Source organism: Carassius gibelio, chromosome B24, assembly GCF_023724105.1.
Source record: "Carassius gibelio isolate Cgi1373 ecotype wild population from Czech Republic chromosome B24, carGib1.2-hapl.c, whole genome shotgun sequence".
In the NCBI taxonomy this organism is placed as follows: domain Eukaryota; kingdom Metazoa; phylum Chordata; class Actinopteri; order Cypriniformes; family Cyprinidae; genus Carassius; species Carassius gibelio.
In genome coordinates this window covers 4,351,721-4,374,343 of record NC_068419.1, presented here as the reverse complement: position 1 = coordinate 4,374,343, position 22,623 = coordinate 4,351,721, and the positions used below count along the sequence as shown (strand labels likewise).

Genomic DNA, 22,623 nt, shown 5'->3' with positions numbered 1-22,623 from the left:
TATAATAAGCCTCTTTATCTCTCTCTCTCTCTCTATCTACCTGAACAGCTACTGAGCCAATGAACCATGTTATATGTTAGTTATATTTTGCAGTGTAGGCAGGTACATTTCAGTAATTTTAAGTGACTTCAGTAGTTTACTGAAGTCCTACATGTGAGTTATTCCTCTATTCGTTTTCCATTTCCTGCAGGAGAATAATTCTAACTAGTAACTCGAATTGCTTCGGAGCCCTGAGACGCACTCATTGACGTCTGCTAGAAAAATTTGAAGCGCCACATTACAAATTCTTGTGGTAATTTGCATTCTAATCAATTACGCATTACCATAAAACCAGCTAAACGGAACACAGACTAACAGAGAATAATTATCACCGCTATTCCACCAGGAGCTACACTGGCAGAAAAGTTTCACTTGAAATCCCCACACAGGAAGCCAGTCCTCATCCACGGCTGAAAGCTGCCGTGAGAACCATCAGACTATAATTACACTGAGCCGCAGAAAAATGTGAAAATAGGGCCACCATGAAATGGGCCACACGGGGCAAGTACAGTGGTTCATATCGAAACGACCCCACGTCCCGCCCTCTGCTGGGTGACACATTTGTGGAATATTTTAGCAGCTATTTGGACAGTTCTCTGCTTTTCTCAACTTGCGAAAAATCTCACTTTCTCGGATATCATCAATTATTGTAGCGCCGTGTCAGCATGCAGCCCTGGAGCTGCAAATTGAACAAGATAATTAAGGTGTTTGGAGTATTACTAGTACTTTACATGGAAATATGTAAACACTTACACTTTCTTTAATCCACAAACGCTACAGTTAGACAGTTACCTGCAGTTCTGGTGGGCCGCCTTCATCCCTGATCAGCAAGAGATAACTCTGTCCATCCACCACAATCTCCTTTTTAAACCTCCCTCCTGCAAGAACACAGAATAACATTAATTATAATGTCTCTAGTCGTCTCTAAAACTCATTTACCAGCAGGCAGTGTGCCACTGACGTCAACGCCATCAAGATTAAGGGGCTGAAGATACACCCCTGAGGAACTCCCTCCAGTCCCGTTAATCTGATCGCACAAACATTTCCTATTTTCACTTTACGCATAACTTCTGGAAGTTGTGAAGTGTTGAACAAGGGATAGTAAAAGAGAGAGAGAAAGAGAGAATGAGTTAGTGAGTGTGTAAATGAGTGTTTGGGATGAATGTGTTTGCATGTCTAAACATGACTAATGATTAAACCCTTCAGAGTGCCGCCTATCGCTTCATTATACAGCACATGGAAACATGGGAATCTCTGTTAACACACTGATGAAAAATAAATATCAGCCAGCAAATGAAATTAGGCAAGCCTTATCCGAAATCTGAGTTATTTCGACACCAGTAGCGAGATGAGAGTCTGAGACTTTGATTTTTCACCCTTCATTTATTCCCTTCGCAGCAGATGCGTTTTTTTCCCTTCCTCGCAGCCGCTGGCGCTGAAAACTGATGGAACTTTGATGCCATTGAGATTCTCTCAAATTAAATTGCACTTTTTTATATAGTGGGAATGTTTGTGGAGCCGAATGAAACTTGCCTTACTGTAATCTTCTAGGAGGACAAAAGAAGAAGGGTGAGCTCTTCACAGATTATGACAGGTGAAGAAGGCAAGGCAATGTGTAGAATATATGAACAGCCTGGAGAGGAAAGGGCTCAGTTTGGATGAACTTTACCTGAAAGTATTAGGAATTTAAATAAGGAGCCATTGAAAGGCACAGAATGGCACAATAGTATGGTACAGAAATTATGTAACAATGTTATAAAATAGAATGTATATAGAAAATGTATAAAATAGAAATATAAAAAATGTATTTAATGCAAAATGTATTTAATAAAAGTATAAAATAAATGATGTATAGTACTGAAACGTTAAATTACTGTAACATAATTTCTATTTATATAAATAAATGAATTCTAAATGATTATTATTCAAAACTTATTTTATTTTACAATAAGAAATACAATTATAAACTATAAACTATATAAATTATAAATACATTAGATCACTAAATTATATATATGTCTGTGTGTGTGCGTGTGTGTGTGTGTTATAATAGTTTGTTAATATATATAAATACTTAAAATAGTAAATTATTAATACATAAAACCACATTTTTTTAATTAAATAATAATTAATCAATTATTTGTGTGTGTGTTTTACTTTATTTTTAAATCAATAAATTTTTAAATGTCCTCTTTATCATTATTAAAGCATTAAAGCAATAATCACAAAATAGATTGAACTACTTTGTGAACACCGTTCACGAAGGGACTGTATTTTGCAAAATGCAGTGAACCCAACTTGACTTTCCATTTCCAGTGTGATTAATAAACATGAAGCGACTGGAGTGACTATTTTGAAACATTTTTTGACTCATTATTTGATCTGACTGCCAAAAATGAAAGATAAAAGGAATTACACAAACTCAAATTGAAAACATAGAGAAATTAGAGCTGGGCACCCTTGACATCCAACACGATGAGAAAATTTGACAGTGTAGCATAATGCATATTTCACTATTAAAAGTAGTTAGCAGTCAGTTCAGTTCATTCAATGCATGACCTCCCTTTACTTTAACTCTGCTTTGTTCTGGGAATTTATTACAGAGCTTTGACGCTTCTGAGCTTATATAAATGTAATGATTGACTGCTTGTTGCACCGTGTATGACTGAAACTGCGGAAGTTCGTACCACGTAGCAAATCCTTACTTCCAAGTTCAGTGACCCCTGGAGTAAATTGGCTTTAAGAGGGCACTGAAGTACAGCCCGATGGAGCAGTGAGGGACGTTAATAATAGCAGAACGAAACACAACATGACCCTACATGGAGATTTCAGCCAGTGACCTCATATCGACTGAGAGATATTATCCATAAAGCCATTACGCCAAGAACACTACACTTTTAATTAGTTCACCTATGTCCATAGCTATTTTTATTTTGTCAGTGCTTCCCTTGAGCTTAAAAACGAAAAAATGGCAGAACTTCGCCATAGTTTTTGCTCTAACAGGAGAAAGTGAACAATATGTTCATATTGGCCAATGTGAATACACCTGCAAGCATATTAAATATGCACAATATTGGTTTGTGATATTTATTGTCTACAATATTGTAACTGCTGTACTAACAGTTCACAAACTGATATTATCGTGTGTCATTCACTTTGCAAAAAAAAAAAAAAACTAAAACACATCTCGAGAGCCCAAAAGCATTCACTGCATGATGAAGCCTATTAGAATGCAATTCTAATGAACCTATAATTCAAGTTCTGAGAGCAAAAATAAACAATAACAAAGGCCTCCTGTAGCGAATCGATGTGTTTTTGTAAGAAAAATTTCCATATTCAAAATGTAATCATTTTAATCTATCTTGCGCTCAGTGTTGTAAATGGAAGCGAAATTACATAACAACATGCTAGTATCATGAAATATACACTACCATTCAAAAGCCTTAAAGGACCCATATTGTACACTTTTCTCAAGTTTTATTTTAGGTTTTGATTTCCTTAAGAATATATATTTGTGGTATAATTACCAAAAACCATCTCATTATGTTTTTACAGCTCCTTTTCTCAGGGGGTCTGCTAGGAACAGGTCTAATTAATATTCATGAGCCTCTCTTCTGATTGGCCTGTGGTTTTCTGAGTGACACACAGCCAGGCCAACCACAGGTAACTAGGGTCAGCCGACGTCACAGCACTCGCTGGACGGAGCAAAACAAATGGAAAAGTGGAAACGGCCCACTCAAACCAGTGCAGATTCAGCTGTGTAAGGAGCTTAAAATATCATCTTGTTGTGATGTTGGGTAACAGTATCTACGTAGAAATTTGATCGCATATCTGCTGCCACTTTCAGACAACAAACTGATGATAGCTATGGTTAAACTCGATAAAACGAGCGGACTGGACAGAAACGATCGTCAAAAGTGCTCGTGTCGGCAGCGCACACTTATTGAAAAGGTTCAATAAAGTATTGTGTTTTGTTGTTATGGACGAGTCTACAGATTTCTTGCCATATGTTTCTTGCATCTCACGATGTCGTGAATAAAAAAATGTCTGTGCATGTGTGTAAAACAACAAACTGACGATTTATATACAATCATTTGTAATTGTATATACATTGTTGGGATTTATTGTGGCTGTAACAATAATGTAGCTGTAAAAATAGTTGCCTGCTGAAATTGAAATACATCTTCAATATATATATAGTAACAATATATATAGTAACTTTTATAGTAACAATCCTGTCAGATCGTCCATCCTTTGAGTGAAAGTATAACGTTGCAGGTCGACCAATCTGGTTTTGTGGTTAAAGTTGAGTAAAACATAGACTAATTTTTACACTTTTTTTCTAGTGCATTCACAGAAGCTTTTAAAGTAGGGTATAATTGTATTGGAGCCAGTAAGAGCATGTCTGAACATGTCAGGATTGGACAGAAAAATCCCTTCAGCAAAGTTTGCAGCTCATATAGACATTTGGCAGAAAGCCGTGCAAAATAGATGTTTTTCAACTCTCAGTTTTTGAAAGGCTAAGAAGAAAATGACAATAAGGTACGGAGTCTTACTGTCGCCGGCGGAGGTGGATGCTTTTGAAATCCAGCCCTGGTTTGAGTCTTAAGGAATCCGTCATTCTGATTCTAATCTCTAATTTAGATTTCAGAGGGGCAGCTGGTGCCAAGAGGGCATAAACATTTAATCTCTCTGCCGTCACTCAAGAGTAAACGCCGGGGATTGATGACACGCTCGGCGGCGGCAGGCCAGGCTGCCTGACCCTCAGTTGCCATGGCAACAACGGAGCAATCGTAGAGGCGGCGCATCGGCGCGGAACTCTGAGCTTCGTCTGTGCAGGAGCCAATGACAGATTACAAATTAAGGTCAATTTCAGTCTAGAGTCACTTAATAAAACTGGGAACGTCTGCAAACGCTTCATGCAGTGGGAATCACAGCTGCATTAATCACTCATTTAATGCAATCGCTTTTCTGCCAAATAGGAGTATAATAATACAATATCAAGAGTCTGAGTAAACGTCTTCATTAATTACATAGTCTGTGGATATGATATCGTGTTAAAACCATGGCTTTTTAGACATGTACTTTACTACAGTACTATCATGGTATTCTTTGAGGTTTGTCTATTGTGTATAATTCAGTGGTTAATAATAAAATGGTGATATCAGGCAGTAATGGCAAGGTACTTCAATATATACTGGCATATTACCAAACAACATGCTAGTACCGTGGAATATACACTACCATACAAAAATAATTTTATTTGCAAGGATGAATTAAATTAAAAGTGACAGTAAAGTCATGTTTAATATTATAAAAAAACAACAAAAACATAAAAGTGTCAATTTCCATTAAATAAGAAATAAAATAAAATAATGCAGCCCAGCTGTTTTAACACTGATAATAACAATAAATAGAAATGTTTCTTGACCAGCAAATAAGCTTATTAAAATGTCTGAAGGACAATGTGAGACTGAAGACTGGAGTAATGATGCTGAAAATTCAGCTTTGCATCTCAGGCTGTTCTCTACTGCATGCTTCCTGAGTTTGTAGTATTTTCTATTCTAGCAGGGTTTCTGCAGGTTTCACAAAGTCAAATTTAAGACTTTTTAAGACCTTTTTAAGACCATTATGAATGAAATTTAAGACCTATATCACGACATAAAAAAAACGTACAAAGGAAACGCAGAGTCTCAAAATTACTTGCAAACTAAATTAATTTATTAAAACTGAACATAGTACTGAAGACAGCTGTTGCATGCCCCATGAACTGGGATCCCAGGTATCTTGACTGCACCTGCCCGCCCTCCCAAAAACGTATGTGCAGGTCCAGCTGTTTCGTTTTGGTGGTGCGATTCAGACTTTCGTCGAACATCAGCATGAACGGTCCCGTGATTTTGGAAATTAGTTCTCTTTTTATAAAATCCGCTATTCCAAAGCGCGTAATGTATGACGTTTTATCTTTCCCGCACCTGAAGGATTTAGCGATCTCAGAGTCCGGAAACATCGTTTGAAACAATTCCCCGATTTCCTCATTCGCACTGTAGGACTGGTGTCTAGTCACCGTGTGGAGAACCCAGAGCACCTCCGCTTTTAGTGTTGGCTCTGATCCAAAAGCGACACGGAGGTCGATTGCGGGAGTTGCGGAGCTACTGTGTGGGCCTCGCCTAGGCAGTGTAGAAGTATTGCTGGAGCCGTCAGATACTTGCAAGAACTGGCTGATGGCTGTCGTTTGCTGGAGACCCTTCACAGCAGTTAGATGTTTATAACTTTTTGCATGAGACTCCAGCGCCCGTACACCCAACGTTCCCAATTTAATTGCTTTCTTGCATAAGATGCAGTAGGCTTCAAATACATTGTTTGCAACTGACTTTAACCAAGCACTAAATTCAGGTTTCTCAAGCCAAGTATCGCTAAACTTACACTTCCCCATAGCTGAATAAAAAATCCGTTTTACATCTGTCTGTGGTATCCAAGAGACTCGCACCAATAACATGAAAGCTCAAAGCTGATTGGTGGTTGCATATTGGTCTATTTTGTAGTCGTAATACAGCCAATTATATTTGGACTAGCGAAATAAGGAACTACAACACCACGGATTAAATTAAAAAAAAAACATTCAAAGCGCTGCGGGCCGCGTTTCAATGAGATTTACATGGACGTAGGAAAATTAAGACCTGTTTAAAATGATTTAAGACCTAGAACACAATACTCCAGCAAATTTAAGACTTTTTAAGGCCTTAAATTGTGATTTGGAATTTTTAGACTTTTTTAGACTTTTTAAGACCCCGCGGAAACCCTGTCTAGAAGAACAAGTATCTTTTAGCGTGGTTTCTGAAGTTCAGTACTCAGGGTTGTGTTAACACCAATCTCACAGTGATTCATTGATTTTCATTTTGCTCACTGCATTAGAAATGAGCATAATTCCACATTGACGCCCCAGTTCAGTCAGAGAGGAGCAGAGAACCTGACTGAATGAGACTGGCGAATTCAAAACAAGTCACTACACGCTCCTGAGCGTCTTCTTCCTTCATGTGCATGCAGGCATCCAACAAAACCCACTGCGCCAGAATACTCAACATTTTACTTCATTTTAAGCTATTGTTCCCCATGTTCTGGGTTCAATGCAAGCATTAATATAATGTCAACATTTAAATATTTGTTTCTCTCTCTCTTTCTCTCTCTCACTTAAACAATGCAGTTTTATTCTTAATTTACAACAAACATCTCATTTACACTAAAGCAAGCCCAATGTACTGCTAGAATTTTAGCTAAAGCAGTCAATACTGTCTTTTTCAATTAAAAAATGTGTATTTCATGAGCTAAAAACTGTCAAAATCATCTCCTTACCAGTGGAATTACTCGTCATGCAATAAAGATGTAATAACATCAATACAAATACATGAAACACAATCCTTTATCCTTTCACAATTTGTTTTACTGGCTTGATAGGATGATAAAATGGGACGTAATTTACTCAGGAAAGTCTGGTAAGTGATTTTATCATACAAGACTCATGTTAAGACAAATTCTGTTTGCTTTATGGTGATACTTTCGAAACAGTGTTTTAATCATTGATTCTAAGGTAATCTTGCCCCTTAGGCTTCTTGTGCAAGCGCATTAACAACAACACCATTTTTCTCTGCTATTACAAATTGAGGAACAACTCTTGATTATATACATGTTCTGAACCCAGAATATTTATTAAAATATTAATATTTATAATATTAAATATTAAGTGCATTATATGCTCACCAAGGCTGAATTTATTTTATCAAAATATTATGAAATATTTTTCAATATATTAGAAAATGTAATTTATTCCTGTGAGGCAAAGCTGAATTTTCAGCATCAGTCTTCAGTGTCACATGATCCTTCAGAAATCATTCTAATATGCTGATTTGCTGCTCAAAAACATTTCTGATTATCATCAATGTTGAAAATAGTTGTGCTGCTTCATATTGTTGTGGAAACCTTTATATATTTGATCTTTCAGGATTCTTTAATGAAAGAAAGTTCAAAAGAACAGCATTTATTTGAAATAAAAATCAAAATGCCTATACTGTCACTTTTGATCAATGTAATGCATCCTTGCTGAAAAAAAAAAAGTATTAATTTATTTTAAAATAAAATAACTAAAATAGCTTTTGAAAGGTAGTGTACTAATGCAAATAAAAAAGCTTGTTACAAATGTCTAAAGTTTGACTTTTGACCTCAGTGTCAACCCAAAACCATCCGAGGCCATTTCTGCCAAAATAATTTGTTCATATAAAAAGAAATAAATAAATGCAGTGCACAGATGAGCGTATGAGACGATACAAATTCATGGCACGCAGAGTCTGCTCCGCGGCAGGAGGTCTTGTTGGGTGACTGGCCCAGACAAACACTCTGTAGGTGGCCCTCCTCACAGCTCACTCACCCTCGGGCGACTCCTCCTGGACATATGTTCCTGTCAGATACCGATGAACTAACGCCGACTTCCCACTGGACAGGTTTCCCACAATGCCCTGCATGCAGAAACAGACAGAGTCAGGCCAAAACAGAGCAGCAGACAGCCTAAAGCACGCTGAAGAGGAAACAAATGACTGTCTGGAAGATTCATTTCAGGATATTAAATCACTAATGAAACGTAAAGGTGCTCTAAGTGTTTTTGTAAACATTTGCCTCATAGACAATAATAACTTTCATCAACTATTCACTACAGACAGATGGAGAACACATCCGCTGTGCATCCAGGATTTCCTTCTAAAGAGTCGTCAAAGAACAGCTCAAGCGTGGAGGAAGCGACTTTTTAGGAATTTCCTCACACCTGACGCAACTGTTCTGCCTGTCAGTGCACTGTACGACAGCTGTTCCCACACAGCCTTATAAACATAACCAGGACAGATTTACCTGGAGATGAACAAACGAATCAAAATTCCCCCGAACTTTGAATGCTAGTTATTATTTTTGATAATTTGGCTTTCAGTATCCCAGAGAAACAGCTCAGATTAACGCATTTTCGATATTTAAATTCCTTTTCAGAATTTTCAGAAATAGAACATTTGAAAAATTCCGTCTAAACAAAATGCAGAACCAACATTTAAACGATAAGGTATTATCGTAATAATCAAAAATTTCAATAACAAAAAAATCTGTTACACTTTTTCATTTAATTTCTCGTTCGCATGTTTAATGCATCTAGATTTTTATTTAATTACAGCCATTACATCAAAGTATAATCATCAAAGTATATATTTTTTACAACTTTATTTACACCTTCATTTCATTTTATTTTACAGCTCTGACAGATAAATTATACCAATATACTGCCAATTATAAAAATCAACACAATCAATATACAATTATTATAATTATATAATAATAATTATTTTTACTATTGAACATATACATTAAATAATACTTATATTATATGAATACTACTAATTATTATTATAAAAGCAAATAATATTTTTTAATATTTTAGTTAATATATTAACACAGCAGTTACCTTAATTATGACTAAATACACCAGACGAGTTAAACTAAATTAAATAAAGTTTAAATATCAGTTAAAAAAGGCCTCTTTGATATTATTTGATAATAATATGAATGACATCAATTAAATCAACACAATCCATATACATACATACATATATAACTAATAAACGATAACAATAATAATTATTCATTCTATTAATATGAATTATTATTAAATATAAAAATAATAAATAAATTAAATAACACTTATGTAATACTACTAATTATTTTATTTAATAGCAAATAATTATTTTTTATATTTTAGTTAATATATTAACACCATGTTTACCTCTATTATGGCTAAATACACCAGACCAGTTCCATGAAAATAAAATTAAAAAGGTGTAAATATAAGAGTTAAAAAAATTTCACTTTTTCTGATATTGTACGATATAACGGCAGTAATTAAATCAAAACTTAAATGCAAAACACCAGTTATTCACAATGTGGTCATGCATCACTAGGACCAAGTTGACCTTCAAAAGAGCACTGAATACTGCTGTCATCACAGAAATGGAAAAATTCTGTCCATTCTTTTCCCAAAAGCCCAAACATCCTCCTCCTCCGTCATCATTTAAACACTGGAGGCTCGTTCTGTGCAGCGTTCGGGTTCATCAGAGGGTGGTGTGTACTGTTAACAAGGTTCAAACAGTAACAATCTTCCTCCGTAATAAAGGCCCAGGCGAGCAGTTTGTTACCTATGCGGCTGCCGCAGGGCTCGAGAACAAAGAGGAGGCTAGAAACTTCATTAGGAGAAGACTGGATGTTAAAGCTTTATGAGCATATGGTTTCAATGCGTTGCCTCATAATAAGAAGTTAGAATGAGGGTGTTCTTTAAATAGGACAATTATGATTCCATGAAGACGATACTGATACTAGGTGTACAAAATAATAGAGCATAAACTGAGTTATTCCATGATATTGTGTATGAAGCATCTCTGAATTCTGTATTTTCTGACTGGTGGCTATTCTGAGTGACACGAGCAGAAATATCATTACAGAGACTGACTGACATCTCACTGCTTGCTGAATAAATTCATGTCAGGATCAACCGTTCCGCATAATGTTAAGAGATAAAATGACAAGGCTAAGGGTGGGAAGATCACTCACCACTTTGAGCTCTGGTACGGATCGACTCAATGTCCATTCCTGACTGTTAACGAAGGAATCTGGAAAGAAACAGACAGAAAACTTTAGTAAGTGATGATGTCTTTCATTTCAACCAACACTATGCATTTCTTCCATGCATGTAACAATCCTTATGGCACTCCACTTGGAATATTATTGACCAAATCATCAACAATAATCAGAAAACATGAAAAAAAAAACATTCATGTTGAATTAAGTTTTATTTTTTAATGTTATTTTTTAATGCAAATAAATGGCTGACACATAAATGCTACATTTATATATAAATGAACAATTTATATTAATTCTTGTTTTGAAGTGACTGGTCTATTTGTTCGTCAATTTGAAAAAAGGAGGGATTATTCTTTTTTTCTGAATACGTTCACTGATAACAGAGTGTCCCTTAAAAGTAAATTGAAGGAATCAATTATAAATGTATTAATGTAAAAAATATAAACAAAAAATTACTTTTCAAACAGACAAATTTATCATACTTAAATTTAATTTATTGTTTTTAAAACAAACGGATGGATTAAAATTAAATTATTGTGTGTGTGTGTGTTTTTTTTTTAAATGGATGGATAAAACATTAGGTAATGTTGCCTTTAAAAATGATTTAGTTATTTATTATTTAAATAAATCCATTTATTTCTCAATTCAACTTTGAATGCATGCTAGACTGCCACTTCAAAATAAATGGAAGAAATCAGTTTATTTTTACGTGCCCTTTCTGGTCCTCATAACACACAGCCTTCAAAAACAGTACTGTAAAATTAAAATTATGTCATTCCCTCATGCAGAAGATCACAGGTCTAATTGTTACTAATAATCATGTTTGTCATGTTGGCTACATGAACCCACATGACAGCGAAAACACAAGCTTCACTGGCCCAGTAAAATCCTGCCCATGTCTATGCCACACACACACACACACACACACACACTATCGGTTGTACAGCCATTACATCATCACAGCGGGCACATGGGCAGCCTTGTTTAAAGCACCACAGAGGTTTGTTGCACTGCATTGTTCAGTTCATTTTTCACTCCGCTGCTCATGTCCAATCTAATCAAAATTACTATTCAAAGCGTCGGGGAGGAGAAGAAAAAACCCTTTGTGGATTCAAGATACAGTGAGAAAAACACCAAGAAATTAACCCATTTGCGAGCAAATTTTTCCATACATGATACCAAAAAGAGTCTCATTCAGTTTTTGTGTGATGGTGAGAACATGGTGTGCTAAGAGTAACGCACGGCAAGTCAGGAGGTGTTTTCTTCCGTCCTTCACTTCAACTTGATGTCTCACCCTCCCTTCGCACTCGACAAACTGCTGAAGTGACTCAGATGAGATTCTTCCTGCTGCGCTCAGCAACATGCCCTGATGAAACCAGGCCCTTTTCAACCTCCGTCCTCGCTCTCACACACAGATCCACAGAATCCATGGAAAAGTGGACGTACGCCAACAGGCAAACACATCCGAACATGACAACCACACCTCGCAATCCCACAGGACGCCATATTACCATTTTTCCCCAAAAGATGTTTCGAGTCAAAACAAATCAAAGTAATTAGACTTCAGATGTCAAAACTGGATACATGTGATCTGAACTCAATGAGACAGGTATTAAGTAAATACTGCGGTATTTCAGATAGACAGATGTGAATTTGTCAATAAAATTAAACCTTACTGCGGTAAAAAAGCATTAAAAACTGATGTTGCGCTTCAATTTGAATTGCAAACAAAGAGCTTTTCGTGTCATATGGGAGCCGAGATGAAATTCATCGCCATCAAGCTGAAGAAAATTACATTTAAATTAAATGTATGCATTTTATCCAAAGTGACTTACATTGCATTCAAGCTAACAATTTTCTCCTAACATATGTTCCCTGGGATTCGAACCCCCATCCTTGCGCTTGTCAATGCAATGCTCTACCACTTGAGCTACAGGAACACATATTATGAAAATCTGACTAATATACAAAATGAATCAGAGTTTTAAAAGAGGGCAAGGCCATTGCAAATCACAAGGGGGAAGGTTTAGAAATAGTGCAATTTCAGGCCCAGTTGGAGATGTATAGAGTTGCATGGAAATCAATAGGCATTTTAAAGCCTCTTTTGAAAAATGCAGAGCATTTAGATAAAATTCATGGATATAATGCATATCTCAAGGTGTTCTGATTTAATAGTGCAAAAAGAACATATTTTAAGTTCTTTTGCACTATTAAATCAGAACGGAAATCCTCGGCGCCTTTATAACACACAGTATTTGATTCTTTCAGGCTTCCCATGATGTAATCTTCTAGCTTCGCACCCTTTGAAGTGACCTCACACAATTTTGCTATTGAAACCCAGCCGTCACGACCCCAAGGCTGAAAAGTCATCCGAATTCCTTCTGAGCAGACCTGTAAGGAGAGTCTGCCACTTTGTAGGCAGGTGAGGGAAGGTAAAGCCTTCCGGGTTTAAAATACAAAGAACTCACAGCTACAGAAAACAGTCAAGATCCAGGAACGAGCTGCTCAGGGCATGTAGCAACAGGTACACGCAATCCGCAGACAGATCTTTGGTCCAAAAAGCTCTCAAGTTCAGCAAACACACCTACATTCCGGCTGTCAGTCAACTTTCGCAAAGAAAGGTCAGTCGGGGAGTTTCCTCAGTTACCAGTGGAAAGAAACTCCAGCAGATGCCAAGGGTGTAAACAGCTTTTAATTTGTTAACTTCATTTGACAAATGACTAATGGTACTGCCTAAAAACAAGTCCTGTAAGTCATTTACGTTAAACTTGTTGTGCTAAAGCGAGCCTTTTAAGAGAAGGTTATGTGAATAGATTGTTACAATCAACAAGTCAATTGATTGTATGACGGCCAATTTAAATATTTATATTTATATATTTATGCATTTAGCAGACGCTTTTATCCGAAGCGACTTACAGTGCATTCAGGCTAACAGTTTTAACCTAACATGTTTTCCTTGGGAATCGAACCCGCAACCTTACGCTGCTAATGCGATGCTCTACCACTTGAGCTACAGGAACACACAATAGCGAAATTTCTTTTTCTTTTCTCTATTTTTGCCTTTATTATGATAGAACAGATGAGAGCTTACAGGAAGCAAAGTGGGAGAGAAAGAGAAGGGGTGGGATCGCAAAAGGTCCTCGAATCGGGATTCAAACTTGGGACACCCTTAGTGCTACAGCACTGTATGTCAGCACACTGCCCCCAAGGCCTTCATGATTCTGCCCAAATAAAGTACATTTTTTACTTTAGTCTGTTAAAGTAAAACATAACATGAAATAAATATAACGTAACAAAAACTTAAGTATGAACTGATTTACTCATTTAAGTGAAAGCAAACTTCTCTATTATTGCCTATTATGTGGCAAAAATAGTTTTTTTGCCATATAAAAACTATTATGTGGCAAAAAGGTCACAAGTTACAAAAAGTCGACAATCTAGTTTTTTATAAAATTAGTCTCTGCAAATTAATATTAAATGCAAATTAAAGGATTTAATTAGCTGTCAAATTATTAATTATTAATCACATCCACAATAAGTTTTTGTTCACATAATATGTGTGTGTATACTTTGTATTTATATTATCTATATATAAATACAAACATATGTAAAATATAATATAAAATATCTGAATATAAATATATATGCATGTAATTATTTTCAAAATGTATACTGTATGCCTTTATATTTATATATACACATAATAAATATACACAGTACACATAGACATATTATGTACAAAAACACTTTTATTTTGGATGCAATTAATCGCGATTAATCATTTTAAAAGCACTAGACTGAAAGCTCTTTTTTTTAGTCTGAGAATGAAAGAGATGCTCAACCTAAACAAAAGTGTCATGAAAGTGTAAAACATGTTTTTGAGATGTTAACAGATAAGGGATTTTAGATTTATGGATATTAATGGAAAATTTCAGCATCACTAACTCCATCCATCTTTAATGCGGATGTGTTAATAAATCAGCCCAATAAAATATATGAATCAACAAATCTGAATAACACTCAAAATGTATTACAAATGCAAGGAGTGCAATCAAACATATTTTTAGTGTATATTTTTAGATAGACAGATGCATTTTTCCATTACTTGATTTTTTACCCCTGTGGTGAGACTTGTGCTGGGTTTCCACTACATAATAATTGCTCAAAACATCTCAAGGTGTGCTGCCAATAACATCATCTTCAATCCTGAAACATGTCCTCCCAATGCAAACATAAGGACCGCTCTATTCCAATAGCAGATGTGCTAGCATCTCTCCGCTAACATTTCAGTCATTTTGTGTTTGCAGACATTTCATTCAAATTATATATTGCAACCCGGCATCTCAAACAGCTAGTTTCCATTGCGCTTGCAAGCCAGACTCCACTGATTAATGCCAAAAACATCATACATTTGTGTTAACCTTATATAATGCTGCACACACACTTAATACAAACATCTACATCAGATGAAAATGCCACAGGCAAAAAAAAAACAACAACAACAATTTATAAGGATTACAAGGGAGCAGAGGTGACTTAAGGTTAAGAGCCTAGGCCTGTATACATCTTGTCTCACTCTACACAACCTAATCCCTTTTAAAAATCACAGCATAAAGCTCTGAAACGGCACTTTTTGTCTTGACTACCTCTGAGACGACGCAAAAGCTGCAGGCAAAAGATTGAACAGACAAGGAATGAAAACATGTTTAAAATATCATGAGCTTGTTGCCTGCATGCCGGGTCATGATTTAACCTTCAGAGATGTGAAAGGAAAAACAAATTCCGACTCCAATCCCATGAGGATTGTTACGTATAACATTTTCCAAAAGGAAGAGAATTCCAAAGAAGAATGTTCTGATAGTAGAATCATTAAATTATATCCCCTCTTTATTTGTCTACATCATCCATCCCTGACTCATTCCTGCAGTCTATTTGATTACCTTGAAAGTGTTAATGATTAAACAAGATTTGATGGACGCTTTTTTGCTTCCTAATTCAATTGCAGTGCAGACTTACACTAGAAGAAAACTCCTCTTGGAGCCAATTAACAGCTCAAGCACACACACACTCCAACGGAGCCAAAGCACTTGGAGTGAATAATGCATTTAACCTCTTATTATGCCTGTTGGTGCTGCCCGAGCCAGACCTTCGATATCGTTTTAATATTTAATCAATTTGCACTGATCTCCAAGGCTACATCCTGGCACTCAGAGTCTGTTCTCTACAGACAAAAAGCAGCACCTTTTCCTGCGTCAGACTGGGATGTGGAATGAAATTATGCATTACACAACTTACCTTGACCTTTGCGCAAACCAATGCCAGCTAGAGTCTCTATAGCAACAGAATCTGGCTTTTTATTTCTCACAGCGGGGTGGCTGCCAACTGCTTGGCTTTCAGTGCACAGCTCAGATTTGTTGCTGGACAACGGGTCTTTCCTCTTAAAACGACTAGCTATTAGCTGCCAAAAACTAGTCTCTGGTTGCAATTGTTTGGTGGGCTTTGTTAGTTTGGCAGGATGGAGAGGGACCTCCAGGACTGCCACCTTGCCCCGAGTTTGGTACTGTATGTACTGCGTGGCTCCTTGATCCTCATCTTGCTCTCGAGCTGGCGTTAACATTCTGCCAGTTAGGTAGGAAAATGGGCGAGTGGTTTGCATAGACTGTTCTCCGATACTTGAAGTGCGTCTCCTTTCAGTTCGATTCTCCTGCTCGGGTTGATTTCGATTCCGCTTCATCCTTAGACTCAAGCTCCTCCGGAGTGATCCAAATGTTGTCTTCGGTTCTTCAGTCTTGTTGGGTTCCTTTAGCTTTGTTTGTTTCACCACCACTTCCTTTCCAGTTGCCTGTCGACCAAACCATCTCCATCGGAAGCCTGGACGAGGCAAACTACCAGTGCCAGAGGAAGTGTGGCTTGCAAACTCATCCCGGGATCCATTACGCTCTTTATTGAGCTCAAGAACAGTCATGCTAACGGGCCGTGGTTTGTTCTTGCTTTTCAAAGTCCGATGTATTGGTGGTTCTTCTAGTGAACGAGGAAACAGGTTAACAGAAGGCGGCATTTCGGGTTTTAGACCGTCTATCGCACGAAGCTCTGCGTGTCTTGTCCTACACCGCTGGACCACATCTGGGCAACCTTGCTTACTTGGGGTCGAGGTAGGCAGAATATTGTTCTCTGAGTTGGTAGCTGCCAACATACAATCACTGCCAGGTTTTGTAGAGCTGTCTTGATGGTCGGACACTGTGGTTCGGTGTCTCCTATTGTCCTCCGGGAAGACAAACATGCTCAGCGTTCTTCTGCTGCCCAGGAGCCGAAGCCCATGTGCTGGCCTTCGTAAGACCACCACATGAGGTACTGTTGCATTTTCTACAAAAACAGCATTACAATTTAGTTCCTTAATGGGAATGTGGCAAACATCAGCGCGAAGTTCTTCAATCCATGCTTTGTCTTCCACAGCCGAATTGAAGTCTTCCGCAGACGCTTGTTGCACACAGCTGTCCTGAAGCAGAGGTGGTAACCGGTCCGTCCTCATTCCTAGTACTTCCCCTTTCCTCCACCCCCCATTCCCTGTGCTGCTCAGGTAAAAACACCGGTTGGGCTTTCCAACTGCACTCCTCCTCCGCCCGGGGCTTTCTTGACGTTCCTCCCTCTGATCCGCCTCTCGTCTTTCGTTGTTCTCCTCCTCCTCCTCTCCCATGTTTTTCTTTACAACTCCCAGCTCAGCCTCTCCTCTCCTCTCAGCCCCTGCTGAAGGTGTCAGAGTCTGTACCTCCTCCTGGAGTCCCATTCTGGAAAGCACCAACTTTGTATAGAATTTTACCAACTTGGTCTTGGAAAAGAGACGTGATCCAACCTTTAAAAATCACATCACCGACACTCCTTCACAAGCTTGTTCTCTGCAACTCCAGCACTCTCTCTAACACAGTCGCTCTCAGAGTCTTTCACCTCGAGGCCACATTCCTAAGGCAAGCATAATCTCCTCACCTCTGACTTGCTCGAGACGGAGACAGAGTTGGAGGGAAAAACTTCAAACAAGTCCCAGCAAGACCTCACTGAAATTTTACCTTGCAGGGGATTATGGGGGGTAAATCAACACGCTACGAAAACACAAACCTATGCGCATTAGAGCGATAAATGCAGCCACAGATTAACACGTTTTTGGTCTTCTACTACTGTCAAACACAGGTCTGTGCCACCCCACAGTCAGCAGTGTAGGCAAATTCCGTAATGTTTCTGTTCTTGGCATGACTGAGAGGGGTCTGTTTGAACTTCAAGCTGTTCCCACATGTCCCAAAGATAACAGCAAAACAAGGAGCAGAATCCTTTGTCTCCTTAAAGCAGAGCCATTGCCAAGGCACCTGTAGAGAAATCCCTGTGGGAGTTACTGCTGTGACTGAAGATTAAAATGGAGGATGCCTGATGCTTGGGGCGGCAGTCTCTTCAGCACGGTTACCAACATTTGCACCATCCTAAAAGGCATCCAAATTAAAGGGCATTTTGAAGAGCTTCCCTTTCCCAGAGCCTGCCTCGGTCATTCTCTCCGGCTCTGTTGTTCCTACCCTCCCTTCCTAAACTGCCCTCCCCCCCAACTGCATTTGCTCATCCAAATGAACAAGGCAGAAATTGGCAAACAAAACTGGGGAGCTCATTTCATGAGGGCAGGGTGAAATGCCAACAATTCCCCAGTTTTCTTATGCAAGTTTTGTCTATGCTAAAAGTAGTTCATTCAGAAAGTTTTACCCCCATCTATGTAAACTCTAAGAGAGGGGAATAGCAGAGTCTACAAGCATCATAAGAAAGAAAGATCATGTGCAATGAAAATGATTTCCCTAGAGCCAGTGCCATTAAATGTGCATGAAGAAACTGTCTCCACTATGACAATACAAAGAGAAGAGTTCAAAGCATCTGCCCCATAACCAAAAGTTTAGCTTTGCTATTAAGATGGCTTGCTTGGATTCAGCTCAACACGAATATGTGTTTCTAATATGGAGAATCTGACTGGCCTAAAAGCTATCTGGATTATGAAAACAAGAGAGCAGATTTTGTGTTTGAAAAGAGCACCCACAAGTGGTTACAATGAAAACTACCCCACCTGACAGTAATACTACACTGCCATAGAAAAACCATTAGACTGATCCAAAAACTCACTTGACAACATTTAAACAGATTCCTGCGGTGCAATGGAATTTTATGTGAAGGAATATTTCAGGTAGATTTTGCTTACAAAAACGTAAAATCAAAGGCAGCAACTTTGTCTGAGGATGGCATGTGTTTTACTTAATTTGTGTCAATAGTAGCCACAACTTTGATCAAACAAATGGCAGTACTCTACCTTTTCCTTCTTTCTTTTCCTCGTCATTCTTTCCAACTTTTATTTCCTTCGTTCTTATAACTTTCCTTCCTTACCGTCTTTATGTTTTTGTAAGACTCAACATCTTTTCTTTATTTTCACCGTCTTGTTCTTTCCGTCTCTTCCTGTTTTCTTCTTTCCTATACCCTCCTATTTTCCTCTTTAAATGTATTCTTTCCATCCATCTCTTTCCCTTTTTGCACTTTTTTTCTTTATTTCTTATTTATTTTGCTCTCCTTGCTTCATTTCACTCTTTCCTTTTTCTTTCCTGTCACTTTTTTCTTTTTTTCTTCCAGACAGTCTGCCTTAATCCTGCGATCCTTCAGAAACTCATCTCTGACATCTGACAAGTATAAGTCTGAGAACACAACAGAAGCCACTGAACACAGATCCTAGACAAGTCTTTCCTTTTTCCAGTCGTTTATATACGTAAAACATTTTTGTACGTTTCTTGACCATAAGCAATTGAGATCTTGAGCTTACACCCACTCAGAATAAGATCTTGGATTGGTTTCCAATTCACCTAATAAATTCAAATACACGCACATATTTAAGAACATAAATGCTCAAGGTTTAACTTTAAAGCCATATTGAGCCAACCAAACATATCCATTTCTAAATTTAGCTTCAATATGCTCTTGTTAAAACCTCAACTAAAAAGATACTGCTATGCTAGAATTATTTAAAACACTATGCACCAGTCAAAACATCCTATATATGTCCCTGATGACTCACTGTTCATTCACTACAAAAATAACATGTAACTAAGTTTATCATACCTGAAATTCCTTCACTTTTACAGCCCCACAGCACTTAAAATATATCTAACAAAGCATCAAGTACAAATGCCAACAGTATACTATTTTTCTAAATCAACATCGCAAAGAAATTGATATTTTATATTACAAATTTTTCCTTGTCAATCAGACCAGAGATTACCGAAATTCTCATATTTAATTTAAGAGTTCAGGTGTTTATTTACCAAATGATAGCGCTAAAGCAAGCACTACAAAGCCAAATAAATTGACCATGAGTCAGTACATGTGTTGATCAGACAGGAGTTAACACCTGTATGCATGAAACAGATTCTTTTCCTTTGAAGAAGGATTCATTACCTGTGTCTACCGCATAAGGGTTCGTCACCCCCGTAACCTCCGCTGAGATCAAACAGTTCCCTTCGCCCCACTGCAGATGGTGGTGTTTCGGCTGTCTTCTCCCTCCAAAACACATCATTATGATGACTTCCCCAAACCACATGAATATCCTTTAACCAGGGACATTACCAAACTAAAAACCAAGTTCAGGATTTAAATTATAGATGTTCTTCAAGGAAGACGGCGATATCCCACTACAGCTTTGACAGACGGACTAACGTCATGCTCCGTTCAAGTGCTTGGCTCTGTCAAACATCAAAAATGTGAGAGGGAGGAGGTGGCAGACAGGTACAAGAAACATGTCCAACCTCTGTAATCCCTCGTGAGGAGGAGGCAGCGACCACGGCCTGCCTGGCTTTCCTGAAGCAGGATTAGTCTAATCCTTAACCAATAGGAAGTCATAGGTGCATTATCCGTCCCTCCGTACCAATGCAAACACACACACATACATACGCTAACGTATTGAACTCTGTTTTAGAGTAAAGCATGCTTACCCCTATCCAAACTAGTTTAACTCATCATGGTATCTGTGCAATGAATGCTCTGACGCAAGACGCCCCGTTGATATTTCAAGTCCAACCACATGCAAGTCTGTCGGTGATGAAACATTCCACTTGTCCTAAAAGTCAGATTGAGCAAACATCAAAGTTAAAAAGCAGTGCTACAAAACGCAAAATCTCAAGTGTGTCAAAAACAATAATCCACGGAGCATATCTAGGCATCAGACGTTCCCCACTGCATGAACGATAACCAATGTTCAACAAGTTGACTCATTACAGAAACACACAGAAACAGTTTCGGCCGGAATACACACAAACTATTCCCGTCTAATGAAATGCATTTAATTGACGGGCTCCCATAGAAATGAGAGACCATATCGACTCGCCATCTCATTACGTTTTCATTAAAAACGTTTTCGCCGTGCCATCGGCGGGAGCGTCTGCGAAGCTAAATGGATGCAAATACTGATGGATGAGAGAAAAAACACAGTTTGCCCTTACGAGGTGGTGTTTTGAACACAAAACATTAGATATAGCTTTCATTTATACGTATTTAATTATGCAGACCATCAGAAAGTGTATTTCCGAATGTTTTTTCACCCTCAGGGCTCACCTTTATTACAGCAAACCCTTTGGAAAGTGGCCTGCCAGTCTAATTAAAATAGAAAAACTGATTACAGTCAGACAATTAGGCCTCTCTTCTCTTTTATTTTAAACACTTTAATACTGCAAGAGAGTGACGCATACTGCATGCCAGTCTCTCTATTTTCTTACTAAGATGCTCTGTAAAAACTCACTGTTTAAAAACAGCAATGTTGTGAAATATTATTATAATTGTAATTAAATATGGCCGTTCAATATTTTGTATTGCCATTGTGCTGCATACAAATGATTAAGTTCTGGTTTGAAGGATGCCTCTTCTGATGAAAAAGGTAACACCAATTTAATCAATTTCAGAGAAGAAGAAGAAAAAAAAACATCAAGTGATTATTTTTTTAGCTACATCACCCAGGTCTATTAGCATGTCAGCATCCCCAATTAGCATATTAGCGTGCAACCACTAGTCCAAAAATAATGTGATAATTTGTTAAAACACTTTTCTTGTAACCTGTAAGCTTCTGCATACATCTGTAGATCTAGAAAAAGGAACATATGAGACTAGTCTAATCATAAGCAGATTATATATCACAAGAAATCTAATCATAAATTCAAATCGTGCCATACAGTAAGTTGTGTCCATATACATACACACCAGCAGGGGGCAGTCTGTCTTCTCTCACAGCGGACTGCTGAACCTATTAGTTCAGTTCATAAATCAAGTCTAGCATCATTAAATCTTGATTTTGTCTGTATCAACACTATAATGTTTGCTTTCACATAGCTGCCATCACATCTCACCCAATTATACGCTACAAATATCGAATATTGACATTGCCGCTTGACATGCAACAACAAATCGTTCCCTAATTATAAGGGATTGACAAAATAAGCTTGTGTGCAATTTAGGAAGGGAATCTGTGTGAGAACTCACAAAGTCATGTGCAGATGAGGCTCCTGAGCGCATCGCTAATGCTAATTATCTTACGCAAGGTTATGTAATTTTCAAGCTGCAGTGCAGTCCAGGTCAGAAGCCGGGGGTCCCTGTGTGAACGTGGTCATGTGTGTGCAGCGCTGTGGTGCAGTACAGTCATGTTACATAAGGTAAGACGCTCCCCGAGGAACAAGAGTGAAGAACGAATCAAAGAATGAGTGCAGGATCCGCCGGGATGCAGATATAGACAATTAATGGCGAATGAAGTTTAATGAGGGTTTGTAATGAGTTGTGAACGCCTTTATACTCAAATAAAGTGAAGAGCCAGAGATATGTGTAGGGTTTGTAATGCTTTTGTAAGAACGACAGCATTTTATTTCCAAATAAACGCTT

The 22,623-nt window shown here is 37.8% G+C and overlaps 1 protein-coding gene across 1 annotated transcript in view; it reads right to left on the bottom strand.

Annotated features, from left to right (window-relative positions):
- Positions 1-17,567, bottom strand: part of LOC128013181 (arf-GAP with GTPase, ANK repeat and PH domain-containing protein 3-like) — a 99,853-nt gene extending 82,286 nt beyond the window's left edge. Inside the window, 4 exon segments of the mRNA XM_052595947.1 lie at positions 832-917; positions 8,459-8,546; positions 10,669-10,727; positions 15,994-17,567. Coding sequence (XP_052451907.1) covers positions 832-917; positions 8,459-8,546; positions 10,669-10,727; positions 15,994-17,482 — 1,722 coding nt within the window. The 5' untranslated portion in view covers positions 17,483-17,567.
- Between the last annotated feature and the right edge of the window lie 5,056 nt (positions 17,568-22,623).